The sequence below is a fragment of the Mustela nivalis genome (genome assembly GCF_964662115.1).
Source record: "Mustela nivalis genome assembly, chromosome: 8".
In the NCBI taxonomy this organism is placed as follows: domain Eukaryota; kingdom Metazoa; phylum Chordata; class Mammalia; order Carnivora; family Mustelidae; genus Mustela; species Mustela nivalis.
The window spans coordinates 36,149,801-36,168,302 of NC_139027.1; the positions used below are offsets into that span (position 1 = coordinate 36,149,801).

An 18,502-nucleotide genomic window follows, 5' to 3' on the forward strand; every position below is an offset into this window, starting at 1 on the left:
AGTAGGGGACTTTAACACTCCACTCACTGTAATGGATAGATCACCGAAGAAAAAGATCAACAAGGAAAGAAGGGCTTTGAATGACACACTGGACCAGATGGACTTCACAGGTGTATTCAGAGCATTCCATCCTAAAGCAACAGAATCCTCCTCCTTTTCAAGTATACATGAAACATTCTCCAGAATAGATCACACAGTGGATCACAAATCAGTTCTCAACTAGTACCAAAAGATTGGGATCATTCGTGCATATTTTCAGACCACAATGCTTGAAACTTGAACTCAATCATAACAGAAAATTTGGAAAGAACTCAAATACATGGAAGTTAAAGTGCATCCTACTAAAGAATGAATGGGTTAGCCAGGAAATTAAAAGAATTAGAAAAATTCATGGAAACAAATGAACATGAAAATACAACTGTTCAAAACTTTGGGATGCAGCAAAGGCAGTCCTAAGAGGGAATAATATAGCAATACAAGCCTTTCTGAAATAGAAAACTTGAACAGACCCATAACCAACAAGGAAACTGAAGCAGTCATCAAAAATCTCCCAACAAACGAGTCCAGGGCCAGATGGCTTTCCAAGGAAATTCTACCAAACATTTAAAGGAGAATTAATACCTATTCTTCTGAAGCTGTTTCAAAAAAATAGAAATGGACAGAAAATTTCCAAACTCCTTCTCTGAGACCACCATTACCTTGATTCCCAAACCACACAAAGACCCGACCAAAAAGGCGAATTACAGACCAATATCCCTGATGAAAATGGATGTAAAAATTCTCACCAAGATACTAGCCAATGGAACCCGACAGTACATTAAAGGGATTATTTACCACCACCAAGTGGAATTTATTTCTGGGATGCAAGGGTGGTTCAATAACCACAAATCAATCAATCAATGATACACTACATTAATAAAAGAAAGGACAAGAACTATATCATCCTGTCAAGAGATGCAGAAATATGGGCGCCTGGGTGGCTTAGTGGATTGAGGCCTCTGCCTTGGGCTCAGGTCATGCTCCCGGGGTCCTGGGATTGAGTCCCGCATCTGGCTCTCTGCTTGGCAGGGAGCCTGCTTCTCTGTCTCTCTCTGACTGCCTCTCTGCCTACTTGTGATCTCCATCTGTCAAATAAATAAATAAAATCTTAAAAAAAAAAGAGAGAGAGAGATGCAGAAATAGCATTTGACAAAGTACAGCATCCTTTCTTGATTAAACCTCTTCACTATGTAGGGATATAAGGAGCATATCTCAATATCATAAAGGCCAAGTACAAAAAGCCCACAGCTTCTCAATGGGGAAAAACTGTGAGCTTTCCCCCTAAGCTAAGGAACACTGCAGGGTTGTCCACTATCACCCCTGTTGTTCAATATAGTATTAGAAGTCTTAGCCTCAGCAGTCAGACAACAAAAAGAAATAAAAGGTATCCAAATCAGCAAACAAGAAGTCAAACCTTCACTCTTCACAGATGATATGATACTTTATGTGGAAAACCCAAAACATTCCAACCCCAAATTGTTAGAATTCATATAGGAATACAGTAGTGTCCCAGGATATAAAATCAATGCACAGAAATCAGTTGCATTTCTATATACTAACAAGGAGACAGACACAAGAGAAATTAAGGAGTCCATCCCGTTCTACAATTGCACCAAAACCCATAAGATATGTAGGAATAAACTCAACCAAAGAGGCAAAGGATCTTTACTCAGAAAACTGTAGAATATGCATGAAAGAAATTGAAGCAGACATAAAGAAATGGAAAAACGTTCCATGCTCATAGATTGGAAGAACAAATATTGTTAAAATGTCTATGCTCCCTAGAGCAACCTACACATTCAAAGCAATCCTATCAAAATACCAACAACTTTTTTCACAGAGCTGGAGCAAACAATCCTAAAATTTGTATGAAACTAAAAAAGACCCCGAATAGCAAAAAGAATGTTGAAAAAGAAAACCAAAGCTGGTGGCATCACAATCCCTGACTTCAAGCTCTATTGCAATGCTGTAATCAACAAGACAGTGTGGTACTGGCACAAAAACAGACACGTAGACCAATAGAACAGAATAGAGAAGTCAGGATCTTCAACGCTATGGTCAACTAATCTTCAACAAAGCAGGAAAGACTATACAATGGAAGAAAGACAATCTCTTCAACAAGTGGTGTTGGGAAAATTGGACAGCCACATGCAGAAAAATGAAACTGGACCATTTCCTTACACCACACACAAAAATAGACTCAAAATGGATGAAAGACTTAAATGTGAGTCAGGAATCCATCAAAATCCTAGAGGAGAACATAAGCAGCAGCCTCTGTGACTTTGGCTGCAGCAACTTCTTGCTAGACATGTCTCCAAAGGGAAGGGAAACAAAGGCAAAAATGAACTATCAGGGCTACATCAAGATAAAAAGCTTTTGCACAGGGAAGGAAACAGTCGAAAAAACCAACAGACAACCGACAGAATAGGAGAAGATATTTGCAAATATCCTATCAGATAAAGGGCTAGTACCCAAAATCTATAAAAAGCTTACCAAACTCAACACCCAAAGAACAAATAATCCAATCAAGAAATGGGCAGAAGAGGGGCGCCTGGGGGCTCAGTCATGAAGCATCTGCCTTCGATTCAGGTCATGATCCCAGGGTCAAGCCCCGCATCAGGCTCCTTGCTCGGTGGGAGGCCTGCTTCTCCCTCTCCCCCCCGCCCCCGTTTGTATTCCCTCTTTCACTGTCTCTGTCAAATAAATAAATAAAATCTTAAAAAAAAAATGGGCAGAAGACATGAACAGACGTTTCTCCAAAGAAGACATCCAAATGGTCAACAGACACATGAAAAAATACTCAACATTGGTTGGCCTCAGGGAAATGCAAATTAAAACCACAAGGAGTTACAACCTTACACCAGTCAGAATGGCTAAAATGAACAAGTCAGGAAGTGACATATGTTGGCGAGGATGTGCAGAAAGGGAACCCTCTTACACTGCTGGCAGGAATGCAAGCTGGTGCAGACGCTCTGGAAAACCATATGGAAGTTCCTCAAAAAGTTGAAAATAGAGCTACCCTATGACCCAGCAATTGCACTACTAGGTATTTATCCAGAGGATACAAATACATCGATTATTTTTTGGAGGTTTTATTTATTTTTTATTTTTAAATTACTAAGACCTAAGTTTACAAAACATACATATTCTAGAATACTTTTCTACAAACATATTGATTTAAAGGGGCACCTGCACCCCAATGTTTATAGCAGCAATGTCCATAATAGCTAAACTATGGAAAAAGTCCAGATGTTCATCAACAGATGAATGGATAAATAAGAAGTGGTATATATAAATGGAATGCTACTCAGCCAGCAAAAGAAATGAAATCTTGCCATTGGCAATAGCATAGGTGGAACTAGAAGATATTAGGCTAAGTGAAATAAGTCAATCAGGGAAAGACAATTATATGATCTCAACTCATATGTGAAATTTAAGAAACAAAACAGAGGATCATAGGGGAGGAGAGGGAAAAATAAAACAAGATGAAATCGCGGGGGGGGGCAAACCAAAAGAGACTCTCTCTCTTTTTTTTTTTAAGATTTTATTTATTTATTTGACAGAGAGAGAGCACAAACAGGGGGAGCGGCAGGCAGAGAGAGAGGGAGAAGCAGGCTCCCCTCTGAGCAGGGAGCTCGACACAGAGCTCAATCCCAGGACCCTGGGATCATGACCTGCACCAAAGGACAATGCTTAACTGACTGAGCCACCCAGGCACCCCCATAAAAGACTCTTAAACATAGGAAAGAAACTGAGGGTTACTGGAGGGAACTGGAATGAGGGATGGGGTAACTGGGTGATGGACCTTATGGAGGGCACATGATGCAGGGATCACTGGGTTTTATGTAAGAGTGATGAATCACTGATCTCTACCTCTGAAACTAATAACCATATGTTAATTAATTGATTTAAATTTTAAAAACTCAAATATTTAAATAAATAAATAAATTCCAACGTCTTTTAGATGCATGGTTTGTGTGAAATTAATACAATAGAGCTGATATCCCACATTTTAGCTATGTTTTCCTATTTGTGGAAGTTACAAAACATAGCTGCAAATTCTTTGACACTTCCACCATCAAGAGGTGAAAGGGGGTTTACGGCTCTTCCCTGTGAGAGTAGGGTCGTACCTGCTCCCATCAAGAGAGTCTGGTGAAGTAGAATGAGATGACTTCTGAGGCTATAGGTCTTAGAAGGCCTTACAGCTTCTACCTTGTTCACCAGAGCGAATGCCTGCTCTTGGTGGCCCAAACCACCATGCAAGACTCCTAACTACACTGAGGCCATCATAGAGAAGCCTTGTTAAGTACTCTGGTCTCTGACCTTAGTCTTCAGGTCATCCCAGTGCAAGTCCCAGCACAAGCCCTTAGACCAGAGGTTGGCCAAGTTTTTCTAAATGGTCCAGATCACAAGGTCATATGACCTCTGTCACAACTACTCAACTCTGCTGTCATAGTACAAAAGCAGCACAAATGGCTGTATTCCAAGAACGCTTATTTGCAAAAACAGGCGATAGGTTGGCAGGCTGTTGGTTTGCTGACCCCTGTTCTAGATGATTCTAGTCCCCAGCCATTTGAGGCTAAGATCCCAGCAGAGACGGGAGAACAGGGATAAACTATCTTCCCTGTACTCTGTCCAAATCTCTGACCCACAGAATCCATGACTCTAATATAATGGCTAATGTTTTATCCCCACTATCTTTGGGGTGATATGTCACATAAAAATAGATATGGGAATGTTATATGCAAGGTAGGCCTCACCAAGAGAGGTTTGAGCAAACTTGAAGGAGTAGAGTTAACCAAGAGAGTGTGAGTCTGGACGAAGAGCATTCTGAGCAAACAGTCGGTGTAATACCCTGCTCTGGCAGAGTGTCTACTGTATATGAACTACAGTAGGAAAATTCTAGAACGATCCTGCTGAGATGCTCTGGTGACCCTGCACATTTCCACATAGGCATGTAGGCAGGGCTTGACTGTAGTGTTACCCAAGTCTTGACAGATGGCTGTATGATTCCTCCTGGAACAAGAGCAGCGAAGCCTGGTGAGCAGCTCTTGGAAGGCAGGGACATTGTGGCAAGCCTTTTTTCTTTCTTCTCCATAGTTCTAGCTGAGCACAGAACTTTTCATCTTCTTCCCTCCATGCCTCCCCCTCCCCTGAAGGATACAGCTGCAGGCCCCAGTGGAAGTCCATACAACCCCTTGGCAATAGTTTAGAGTTGGGTGCTCTAGAGCCCCCCACTGCTCGAGTATGTACATCTGGCCCCTCTATTTTGGTGTCCTCCTATGGGGCTGGGGACACAAGGAGCTGACACCATGCTGATTTTGCTTTTGCTGTCAGTAAAACCACCTGCCTAAATCCATTTGGATTTGTTGTCTCTTTACAACCAAATCTATCCAAGGAGGCCAGCCAGCCTAAGGTTCAGGGACTGTTTGACAGCAAACCAGCATAAATAGAACTGGAGCAAGGAGATGAGGTCAGAGGGGAGAGGGGACCAGATCCCCTAGGACTTTGTAGGCCTTCAGCCGTTATGCAGCAAAAAAGCAGGAAACACTGTAGAGTTTTGAGAGTTTTGAGCAGAGAAATGACAATAATCTGGCTAACGTTGTCAAAAATAATCTTGGGGCACCTGGGTGGCACAATTAAGCCTCCCACTCTTGGTTTCAGCTCAGGTGGTGATCTCAGCAGGGCCATGGGATGGAGCCATGAGGCTCTGAATCTGCTTAAGATTCTCTCTTCTGGCTCCTGCTGCCCCTCGTCCTCTCTCAAAAAAAATAAATAAATCTTTAAAAATAAGATAATCCTAAAAATGATTCCTTTAAGAAAATATGTAAGTGTAAGCTCCTGTTGCAATTATTAGTAAAAGTGGCTTAGAGCTCTTTTATAATGATCTTTCTCTGAGGCTTCCCTCTTGGTCCCTCCACACTTTATAGCTTCCAGCTGCTTTTCCACTCCTGCTGTGCGCTTTTCCCTTGATGTTCATCTCCTTTCCTGAGCCTCATCTCTCTTTGACTCCTCAGGGGGGCGCAGTAAAGGATTCGTCCCGGAGGCAGTGCGCTCCTCGACGCCAGGGCCGAGGCTCACACCTCCGGCCAGGTACCCAGGGGGTGGCGCTCAGTGGAAAGCGGTGCCACGGTCGCCTTCGCCTCTGGGAACGTCACCGCCAGGGTCTTCTATGTCTTGCACGTCTGGACTGTGGGATCGCCGCGGCCCCAAGGTGCTACACCCTCCTTTTGGGTCTGGCTAAGGCCTCGGGAGCCTTCCACTCCCCTCCAACATTTTCCCCTCTTGCTCTCTCTCTCCCATCCACAAGTGTTGGACTCCGGCCGGGCTCTTTCTCCTCCTCACCTCCGGCCGCCCCTCCCTTCTTTTTCAGTCCCCTCCCTTTCTCTCCACTCCCGCCCCCCATCCCGGGCCGCCCAGGCTCAGCCCATGGCCCGCCCCTACCCGCCCCTACTGTCCGGCCGGGTCCCCTTCCTTCCCCTTGGCTGCCCGCTTCTCCGCCCGCCCTCCTTCCCGCCCCCTCCCCACCCCAACTGGCTCGGGTCCGCTCGGACTCGGCCCCCGGCCCGCCCCTTTCGGCCCTAGGCACCTCCTGCCCGCGGCTCGGCGGGGCACTTCGGGGTTAGTTGTCCTGACGGCAGCGTTGGGCTTTTTTGGTGGCGCGCTGGATCCGGGACGGGCCAGGTTTAGGACGTCGGTCTGTCCCTCGATCGGGAGAGAATTCCCAGACGCGCAGCCCCGGGATGGGGCGGGCCCTGCTGCCGCTACTGCTGTGGTTCTTCCTCCCGGCGTTCTGGAATGGAGGTGAGTGCGCGGGGCCCAGGGCCAGGCGCTGAGGGCCGGGGGCTGGCGCCTCGGAGCTCGGGGAAGGGTGCGCGCCAACGGGGGCGCGCCGGGCTGCTGGACAAGTTTGCAGACACCTCCGCACGCCCCAGGAGAGCCAGAGAGTGGAGCGCAGGGACCCCAGCAACCCACTAACGGGGCACTCAGTATGGGTCGTGGGTGCGCGTTCCGGTGGAGTCAGGTAGGGGTGGGCACCGAGGGTTCCCCTTTACCGCAGTGGAGGAAATCGAGCTCGGCCCGACGCGCTGCTGGTCCCGAAGTTTTTGCTCCAGAGGAATGTTGGTCGCAGATCTGGTCGGGAATGCGCTGGAAACTTTCCCCTAGACACCGTTGCGTGGTTGGACCCCGGCTCTGGCAGTAGTTCTGGGAGCCGCGGGCCCCATCTCCCGAGGGAGACTAGCAGCCTTGGAAAGTTGGGATCACATTCCTGGTGCTGCGATCGACCAAGGACGGGAGACCAACAGGGAGGAACAGCGGTCCAGTCTGCTCCCACTGGGTCCTTATAGGTAATGTTAATACCTCTTTGCAAGGACACCCTGTGAGTGTGGGGACCCTGGACTTAGGGGAAGCATTCTTTTAACCCCTGTTATTGCTGAACAGAATCTAATGTGCTTGGACAGCGTCTAGGTTTGTCCTGATACGGTCACATTCCAATATAAGGTTCTAGATTGGTAAGTGGAGGCCAGGTAAGGAGGGTTCCATTCTGCATCAACAACCTGTTTGGAGGCTAAGTAGCAAGTTAAAAGTTTAATCGCTGATGCATTTCTTGAGGAAGCTGCGAGAAACCTAACCAGGTTTTGCCAAAAAGAAAAAGAAATGGTGTGTGGGGGGTATTTTAAATAAATACATTCTTAGTTAAAAGTTTTCTATTTCCATTCAGCATGTGGTTTTTGTCTCTTTTGACCATGAACATGGATGAATAGGTTTTACCTAATAACGGTCCAAGATATTTTTTAAGAATACTTGGAAAGTTCGATTTATAGTTAAGCAATTTACTTAAATGTTTTCCTTTGAGATTTTCGTTTGAAAACTCAGGTGCTCAAATAAAAAATTCTTAAGCAGTGAACCCTCTTGTTACACATTAAATTACATATGCAATTTATAATTTGGGGCCACAGAGCAATTTGAAGCAAACATCAAAAGCCAAACCAATCAAAGAACCATTCTCCACCCCCACCAAACCCTAAAAAAATTCTTTAGCATTTCTGCCAGATCCCATTTTTCATAATCTGCTGCAAATCTGTTCAATTTTGTTACTACTCAGGACTGACCATAAATAGTCTTGGAGGTATCGTGAATGTGAAAATTATGGGAAAAGCAACAAAAGCGACAGTTTGGGTGCTTAAAAGATATTTTAAAATGGTGTGTTTCTCCAAATTTTTAAAAAACCAATTATCAAAAACCTTTTGTAGCAGACAATTAGCTTTAGTCAGATAATCCTAAAAGGTCTGCTAAACCCACCAAGCAGGAAAAATGAAAATTTTCTCCAGTTCTTCTTCTATCTTTAACCTTATTTTTTTTTAATAAGAGAAAGAGAGCGAGCTGGGGGGTGGGGCAGAGGGAGAAGAGGGAGGAGAGTTTTTTTTTAAGTTTATTTGAGAGAGAAAGAGTGAGTGAGCATGAGCAAGGAGACAGGCAGAGGGAGAAGCAGACTCCTCACTGAGCAAGGAGCCTGATGCAGGGCTCAATCCTATGACTTTGGGATTCTGACCAGAGCTGAAGGGAGATGCTTAATTGACTGGGTCACCCAAGTGCCCAAGAGAGAGAATCTTAAGCAGACTCCATGTCCACCGTGATGCAGGGGTCCATATCAGATCATGACCTGAGCCAAAATAGAGTCCACCCCTTAATCAAATAAGCCACCTAGGCACCCTACCATCTGGTTTTATCTTGAATTAATCAGTGAGATGTCTGACAGTGTTATATCTTACCTTGTGAAAGCTCAAAGGTTGGGGTTCTCAGTGGCAGAATTAGAACAGAAGTAAGAATGCTATGGGTAGAGACTAAACATCGAAATTAGAACCTTTGTCCAGTTTTAATTAAGATTTTATTTTTATTTATTTTTTTTTAAAAATTTTATTTATTTGTCAGAGAGCGAGCGAGCGAGCGAGAGCAAGCACAGGCAGACAGAGTGGAAGGCAGAGTCAGAGGGAGAAGCAGGCTCCCTGCGGAGCAAGGAGCCCGATGTGAGACTCGATCCCAGGACGCTGGGATCATGACCTGAGCCGAAGGCAGCTGCTTAACCAAATGAGCCACCCAGGCGTCCCCAGTTTTAATTAAGATTTTAGCGGAAGTGGGAGAAAGAGGGACAAGGTGAAGGATGTGTGTATATGCAATGGAGGGGAATGGATAAATAATTAAAATTTACGGATAAATAATGGATAAATAATTAAAATTTACGTATCACTTTAACCCCGGACTCCCCCCGCCACAATACACACACAGATGCATACACACAAACACTATCCCATGAAGAAACACACATACACAGAGAACTGAAACTGCTGAACCATGGTCATCAGACTTCCCAATATGTCCTTTCTGCTCAGTCTCTGGATGGGGGAGCCAGTGAGCAGGGAAACTAGGCAAAGGCTGGCTGTCTAGAGGGCCAGGGAGAGGATAGAGGAAAAATATAAAAGTGGAAAAAGTGAAGGACTCAGCCCGTCATGAAGCAGTACCTACAGCTGAACTCAGTCCTTAGAACAAATTGTTTAAAAGTTAAAGGTTAAAACCCTTTAACATTAGCATTTCCTTCCCAAGCTTATAGGATGCAGGAACCCATGTTACAACATATTGTAAGTATTTTCCCCCTAGAGAATTTTAAGTCTTCCTGCTGTTTACAAGCTTTATGACAATGGGCTCAAATGCTTTTTAGAAGTAAGCAGGACACATTTTAAAAATAAATAGTTTTAAAGAAGTCATTTGGATCCTCTTTTTGGAAGTGATGACTGGAACACAGATATGTTTAAAATTAATAATAACTTCTCAGTTTTATTTTTAGAAATAATTTCCAGATAATCAAAGGAGCAGGGCCAGTAAGTTACCAGCAGGACCAGTAAGTTATGAACAGGTTGAATCTTTAGTTCCCCTTGAATTGGGAACATGTTACCAGGTAGAAAAGCTGAGCCCAGGATATTGATTCCCCTTACCTATAAATGAACACGTGTATAACCCCGGCTTCCTACATTATACCCAGAATGAAATTAGAGAGATGAATTGGATTGTGTTTGTGTTGTCCCTTTCTTTAAAATTCTCCAGCAGCTTTCCACTCCTCCCAGGGTTTGCAGGGATGTGAAGAGCCTTCCCACTCCCTTTGCCCCATTTCTACCTGTTCTAATGTTCACACTGCTCCAGCCACAAGCATCTGTCTAGCACATTTGCAGTGGATGTTCCCTCCAAATGGAATCTTTTCCCCCAAGATCTCTGCATGCTGGCTTCTTCTTGGGGTTCAGCTCAGATGTCTTAGAAGAGGCCTTCCCTCACTCCCACCCCAACCAGAGTTACACAACACACACCTACTCACTCTCTCCATTGAATTTATTTTCCCAAGAACACTTTTCACTACCCGATGGTGAGATGGCACGGTGCTTTCACCCACGTCAATGCTCAGTGAGTATCTGGCTGGTGTCAGAGGGCCAGGCCCCTGTGAGTCTCACCATGTGAGCCGCTCCTGCTGGCTCACCCAGACACAGAATTGCTGCACCTCCCATGCCCTTGTGTTTGGGGCTTGGTTGATAGAAAACAGTCTTATGTTTTGCTGTGATGCCAAAGTGATTTTGTCACTAGGAAACTTAGGGCATTGATAGAAGATCAATTTTTGGACTGTATTAACCCAATAAAACAATATTGACATTTTATATTTTCTTAACTGTTCCAAGTAGAGGGGAAAAAAACAGGTCAAAAGCTGATTTTTCATGTTAACATGAATAGCATGTTAACACGGATAGCAGCTCCCTGCCAGAGGTGGGTTGCCCGATATCCTGTTAGTTGTGACCCTGAGTGCCTTGCCTTTGGCCCATTGTCACTGGTTTGATATTACCCAAACTGCATGGCTTTGGGTTGGTATGCATCTCAGCAGGAGGTTAATGATTATGAAAATTAGAAAAAAGCAGGTTCACCACAGGAGTTTCTTGGGACTTGGATGGAAATGTTAAGGCGGTGTGGGGGCTGGGTAGGCAGCAAGCCCGGCTCCTTGTCCTGCCCTGCTGGCTGATCTTTGGGGAGCTCTGAGGGCCATGGGTAACTCGGGACCTCAGTTTCCTCTCTGGTACCGTGGGTCTCTTCACTAGTCACAGAACTTGGCAAGAGGATCAAATGAGGTAAGGGCACGCGGTAAATGCTCCCAAAATATTAGCCATCATTGCTTTTGGTTCTCCATTCTTCTGAACTCAAACTTTGGGGTAATGTTTCTCCCAGACAAAAAGTGTTGGGGGGAAAGGTTCTTTTCTCGCTGAAATGTATCCTAAGCTGCAGCCTGAAATATGAGAACAGAGCTGTGGGCCACCCCCTCGTCGCTGCGTTTTAGGGCTTTGTTCCTCGTCCTTGCTTGCAGAACCTAATGCCTATCACTTGTGGCTTGTCTGGTGAGGCAGGGCCTGCCTTGCCACCTCTCCCCCCACCCCCCTTCGCCCCATTACCTTCGCTTGTTGACTTCAGACTTAACATACTACGGGAATAGCTTCCTGTCATGTGCCTCTCAGGAAGGTATAAAAATGCAGTCCAATTCCTGCTCAACTTTTCCCACAGAACACTACTCCAGAGTGGGTGTGGTTTGTTGTTGTTGTGGTATTTGTTTTGGTTTTCTTAATTTTTAATGTAAAGCCTCCAGATAATCCCTTTCCCTTTTATCAGCTGAAACTAGGTTTCCCCAGTGAAGCCCTCTGGCTGCAGCGGATACACAATGAGGCTTTGTCTCTTGGATTAACTGTGGACGGTCTGAGTGTGTGTGCCTGCGGGTGGCCCCGTGAACACCAGGAACCCGCCGGGAGCTCCCGAGGCACTCCCGGCTCCCAGACACTTCCTGTTTGGTGGCAGGTGTGAGCCAGCACCCAGGTACCCTGAGGGAAGCCCTGACTTCTCCACATCATCTACTCCGGGCCTGTGCTGACCCCCAACTGGGAAGTAACTTACTCTGTCACTTACTCTGTCTCTTCACCCGTGTTTTAGACCTTCTGCCTCCAGCTGAGGGCTGAAAATGCCTCCTGGCCGGGGTTGAGAATTCCATTAGGATCTGTGGCTGTGACCTGCTGGGGAAGCCCTATTTCTGGTGTTTTATTTATTTACTTGAGTGATAGAGCTCTTAAGAGAGGAGAAAGAGAGAGAGAGAATATGGGAGAAGCAGACTCCCTGCAGAGCAGAGAGCCCCATGCGGGGGGGGGGGTGGCGAGGGGGGGAGAACACGATCCCAGGACCCTGGGATCACCTGAGTCTAAGGCAGATGCTTAACTGACTGAGCCACCCAGGCTCCCCAAGTTTCTGGTGTTTCGGAGTGATAAATGGGGCAGCTGGGTAGCTCCTTTTGTTAAGCGGCTGCCTTCAGCTCAGGTCAAGATCCCAGGGTTATGAGATGAGCCCCTCATGGGCTCTCTGCTGAACGAGGAACCCGCTTCTCCCTCTCCCTCTGCTGCCCCCTACTTGTGTGCTCCCAAGCACATGCTGTTTCTCTCTCTCTGTGAAATAAATTAATAAAATCTTTTTTTAAAATTTTGATAAATGGAGAAAGAGTGATTATGTCTTATACATGTCATAGAAAAACCTACAGAGTTCTTTCACTTAATGGTAAAATGGATTTTCCATGCGTCTTGGGGGTGTTTGGGGAGGACCAGCTGAGGAGAGAGAAAGAGAGAGAGGAGACAGATGTTGATGTTATGTTTGGACCAAAATCTTACAGAAGTTTTACACCAAAAACTAACAATGTTGGAGAAACTTACACTTGGGGAAAACCCATTTCATTTTATCTCAATTTATAGACTTTGATGACAGCAAATTCTATGCACCTGTGTCTCCTTGTACCTAGTCATTACTGTGTCTTCTGGGTATTTCTCAGTCGGTTCCTTCAAAGGTGCCGTCTGGCGCCTGTAGAGTGAGCCAAAGCCCCAGCTAGATCTGATCTTCACACTGTTGGTGTCCTCCCCTAGCTCACTCGGTAAGGGGGCTCGCCCTCAGGACATACGTCTCGGGTTGGCATTTGACAATCAGGCAGATGCTCTCAGACAGATCTCTTTTTGTATAATCTGCTTTTTTGGAGGGGTGGCGGAGCTCCATTTACCTCAACATTCAGGGACAGTAAACGTCTTAGAATCTGCCTTCTCTGTGGTCTTGCCTCTCATTAGACACACAAAGGAAAGCCTTGTTTATCTTGGAGAAGCGATTGTTTTGCTATTTTAAGCTTTAGGGCTTGTTCTAGCTCCTGAGTAGACTGGCCTCATTATGGTTTTTGCAAATGGTATCTTTTTTTTTTTTTTTTTTAACAAGCCAGAACAAGCTGTCTTAGTGGAGAATATTAGAACATGGACTCCAAGTTGCTGGAAGTTGTTTTCGGTCTCCGCACTACTTAGTGAATGCACAGTGAAGTCATGAATATTCATGGGCTCCCAAGTGCTGCCTCTTTGGGGGGTTGGTTTTCCACTGGCTCTAGTACAGGGCAGGCTGCCTCCACACAGGAAGTGAAACCCCGCCCTTGAGCCTTTCTACAATTCTGCCTCATGATCTGAAGATTTGTTGTTGAAAACAATGCTCTTTGAAAGTTTGGGGGCAAAGAAAAAAGGAAACTCATTAGATTTAGTATTCCGTCTAAAACATTCATTGAAAAATATAACGTCTGGGAATCTAGAGAGAGATGTTCTCATCCCAGTTTTGATACTAACTTGCAGGGACACCTGGGGTATGGTGCACCTCCTTTTGGAAACTCCACATCCCCACCTTTCAAATGGAAGGGCAGATGGGTGATTCTGGGTCCCCTTCTGGGCAGAAAACAGATTCTGTCTGAAGAGGAGAGGTGGGGTGGGGACACGTTCTCTGTGTGGTGCCAGACACAGTGCCTTAGCAGGAAGATGAATGAACCTCCCAGCCCGGTGCCTGACTCTGGTTGTGAGTGTCCTCAGGCATCAGCCTAGAAATGGCGCCAGAGGCAACACAAGAGTCTTTCTTAAAAATGACTCATACCAGTGGGTTCTGTCCTATGGGCGGCTACCGTTCCCTGACGCCTGAGCTGTCTGTGCCCCCGTCATGTAGCCCCTCCAGCTATGCAGATGTATATTTCTGAGAATACTGGACCTGCCCAAACAAATTATGGCTTCTTATGATCAAATCTGTAGGGATTATGGACTCTTGGGTTCTGGAAGACATGGGGATGGTTATACAGTCTTTCTAGAAGGACTGGTCAGAGTAGAGCATGTCTCCACAGGGTGCACAGCAGAATCCTCAGGGTCCAGGGGGGGAATTACATCATTTTTAAAAAGTCTGTTCATGACAAAGCCCAAGAGACTCTTAATCTCACAACAAACTGAGGGCTGAGGGTTGCTGGGGGGGTAGGAAGGTAGAGAGAGGGTGGTTGGATTATGGACATTGGGGAAGGTATGTGCTATGGTGAGTGCTGTGAAGTGTGTAAGCCTGACGACTCACAGACCTATACCCCTGGGGCTAATAATACATTATATGTTAATAAAAAAAATTTTTTTAAAGTCTGTTCATTTAGTATCATGATATAATTTTATATTTGGAAATTAAGTAAGTATTTTATAATGTGAATTGTAGGATGTAAAGCTCATAAGCATATTGGCTAGGACGACAAGGACAAACCCCTAGGAAGCTGTTTCAAAATACAACCGAAGCCCCACTCAGGTCATATGGACTCAGTCTTTAGGATACAGCCCTAATCACCAGGAGTCCAAGCCATTCTGAGCTCACTTCTGGTGACACCCCACCAATGCAGTGCGTCTGACTCTTGAGGAAGACTGGGATGCCTCACACCTTCTCCCATTGAGGCCCCCCCATTGCTCCCCACTCCAGTCTGCTCTCCTTGTCTCACCTCCTCCAGAGAAAACCACTCACCCAACGCTAGGTGTTTTAATTCTCACGCATCTCTTTACCCTTTGACAACACATAATTGTATTAGTGACACTTAGCAGTGTTGTTTGACACCATGGCAGGTAGGGCCTACTTTTGGTTGCATGTAACAGAAAACCTCACTTCAGTGGCTCAGCCAAAAGGAAGGTATTTCTCTCCTCCAACAGGCAGTCTGAGGGTAGGTAGGCTGGGGTTGGGACAGAGGCCCCATGATGTGGTCAGGGGCCTGGCTCTTCCTGGCTCTTCAGTCTGTCATCTGTAGTATGATGGCATACTGCATGTTTTTAGTTTTAGAGCTTATCGCCTCCAAATGGATGCTGCATCTCTGGGCATTTCATTTGCATTCCAAGAAGAAGGAATTGGGAGGGACAATATACAGCCAGTTTCATACCAGCTAAGTCTGCCCTTTTTAGGCCATAAGAAGGTGATAGCTTTTTTTTTTTTTTAATTTTTTTATTTTTTAAAGATTTTATTTATTTATTTGACAGAGATCACAAGCAGGCAGAGAGGCAGGCAGAGAGAGAGGAGGAAGCAGGCTCCCTGCTGAGCAGAGAGCCCGATGCGGGGCTCGATCCCAGGACCCTGGGATCATGACCTGAGCCGAAGGCAGTGGCTTAACCCACTGAGCCACCCAGGCGCCCCAGAAGGTGATAGCTTTATGCAAAGCCCCAAGCTGTTGACTTCTGCTTGAGTTTCCTTGGCTGTACCAAGCTGCAAGGAAGAGTGACAAATCAAGTGTGTTAGCAAGTGGCTCCCTGAATGAGATCAGGTCCCATTTGTAGGAAGAGGAAGACTGAGCATTGAATAGGACACCAGCAGCTGTTGCTATGCACTTGTGATAAAATTTTATATGAATAGTGTGCTTTCTTGCAGCATGCTTTCTCATTCTGTGTTAAGTTTCCTAGACTCATCTGGGTTGAACAGTGCCCTGGTGTACTTACCTTCATAAGGCAACTATGTGGATACACCGTAGTTTATTTATCCGGGCTCCTTCTATTGGGCATTTAGACTTTTCTGCATTTTTCTGTTACAAGCAATGTTGCTGGTGTGGAAATGGGGTTCAGAGCAGACAGTGGAGAAAGCATTCTTGAGATGTGTTCTATGCAAAACTGGTCTTAGTGTAAAGCACAGGGACAGGGTCCCTGGGCAAGAAGAGTTGCACTGAGGTCCTGAGGAGTGGTCCATTCTATACTTTCAAATTGGGAGGGGGTTAGGGACAGTACAGGCTTCCCAGGTATTTTGGGAACAAGGTTTCCAGGACCCTGAGAGGGCTCGCTATTGTTAGGAAAAGGTCTTTTATTGCTGTTTAGTAAAAACCTCAGTCATGAGACCCTTCAGATGTGTATCAGTGGGTTGTAGGCTTGTGGGATGACTGCCAACATATATCTTGGAGTAGAGAAGAAGGAAGTTTCCAAAGGAATTTCCATTTGTTTAAAGTAGATTCACAGGACCCTGGGTGGGGTGGGGGGGTCAGGCTGAGATTGCCTTTTGCTCTTAGCCAAGTGTCAACGTCAAGGCTGAGCTCCTGGAGGAAAGTCACTCTGCCTGTTTTAAGGACTTGCCAATGGTCTGTAAGTAGTAAGGACATTTAATTTTTTCTTTGGCCTTTGTTCCCAACATCAGTGCCATGAGCATTCTTGTTTTTAATATCTTCCTTAGGGAGGTTTAATTTGCTATAATAAAACGCACAGATTGTAATTGTTGAGTTTGATGAGTTCTGACAAATACGTGTCAAAACCACTACCCAAGTTAAGATAGCCGTAATCTTGTGTGTGTGTGTCTCACCATGAACAAGTGTGAGTCCTTAGCGGTGGAAATGCTGAGTTGTGGGTTGTAGGCTGTAGGTAAGAGGAATACATATTCTCATCATATATTGCCAATTGTTATTAGAGTAGAGGAAAACCTTTCTTCTGCACATCTTATAGGTAGGTGATTGCTGTGTAAGATCTCAACTGAGACATTTTTTCAATACCGAAAGAATAACTCTAGATAGGTCTGGTAATGCTGCTCAGGGCTGGTTGTAGCCAGTTGCAAAGCAGACTGAGACCATCTTAGCAGCACCCACTAACCTTCCAGGCTCACCCCCCATCACCCCATCCCCGCCCTTGCCTGGCATCAGGCACACTGGAGGCCCGTTCTGTCCAGCCCTCAGAACCAACCAAGCAGGGGCTTGGGAGCTGGAGCCTGAATGTGGCTGGTGAAGTGAGGGCTGGTGGGACCGGGAGAAGTCCCTTTACTCCTTCCCTCCCGTGATGATCTGCACAAGCTGCTTAGCACCTGTGAACTTCAGGCTACTCACTATAAACTGGGGGCAGTGGTAGTCCCTGCCGGGGATCAGAGAGGATCGTGTAGGTGGAAAGATTGGCAGAATGTGAGTGACCGGAGATAAAACAGGTGCTACAGCTTTTCCCTCTTCCCCAATAGAAGATACTAATCATTGTTGGATTTTTAAAATTAAATTTTTGGAATAACTTTAGATTCTCATGCTGTTTCTAATAAGAAATAATATGGAGAAGCTCCCACGTACCCTTTACCTAGTTTCTGCCAAAGGGTAGCATCTTAGGAAACTAGTACAATATCACAGGCTGGAAACTGTCATGGATTCATTCCACCAGCGCAGGAACCCCCGTGGTGCCCTCTTAGAGCCTACCCATGGCCCTCTGCCCTCTCACCTCCTTAACCCCTGGCAGTCAATGATCGGTTTTCCATTTCTGTAACTTTGTCATTTCAGAAATGCCACAAAAATGGAATCAGACTGTATTAGCTTTATTTTGCTGCCATGACAAATTACCACAAACTTAGCTGCTTGAAACAACAAAATATCATATCTTACAGTTCAGTAAGTCAGAAGTCTGACATGGGTCTCACTGGTGCTAACATCAGGGGGACAGCAGGACGTCCTTCCTTTCTGGAGTCTGTAGGGAGAGGCTGTGTCCTTGCCTTTTCTAACTTCTAGGGCCCACCCATAGTCCTTTGCTCCTGGCCCCTTCCTCCATCTTCAAAGCCAGCAAGCATGGGTTGTGCCCTTCTGGCATTGCAACATTGACCCCGAGTCTTCTGCCTCCCTTTCTGCTTTTATAGACCCTTGAAATTACACATTCTCGACAGCATGTGGTGATGTCACCATTTTTAATTTTAGTTATCCCGAGAGGTATGAAGTAATACCACACTGTGGTCTTAATTTGAATTTCCCTAATGGTTTATGATGCTGAACCCATTCTCATGAGCATATTTGTCATCCATATATACGCTTTGACCAAAGCCTTCTTCATGTCTTTGCCCTTTTCTAATTGGATTTGTCTGTTTCTTATTGAGTTTGGAGGGTTCTTTAGTAATCTAGATACTAGTGCTTTGTCAAATAGGTTGGTTTGCAAATAATTTCTCCAGGTCTGTAGTTGTTGGTTTTTGTTTTGGTTTTTGGTTTTTCTTAATGGGGTCTTTTGCAGAGCACACATTTTTAGTTTTGATGAAATTCAGTCTATTACTTTTTTTTTTTTTAAATTTTTTTTAAAGATTATTTACTTATTTATTTGACAGAGAGAGATCACAAAGT

At 45.3% G+C, this 18,502-nt stretch overlaps 1 protein-coding gene across 1 annotated transcript in view; it reads left to right on the forward strand.

Moving 5' to 3' along the window:
- The first annotated feature begins 6,090 nt into the window (after window positions 1-6,090).
- MERTK (MER proto-oncogene, tyrosine kinase) overlaps window positions 6,091-18,502 on the forward strand; it is a 114,304-nt gene continuing 101,892 nt past the window's right edge. Inside the window, exon 1 of the mRNA XM_082743416.1 lies at window positions 6,091-6,843. Coding sequence (XP_082599542.1) covers window positions 6,783-6,843 — 61 coding nt within the window. The 5' untranslated portion in view covers window positions 6,091-6,782. The remainder of the gene's footprint in view (window positions 6,844-18,502) is intronic.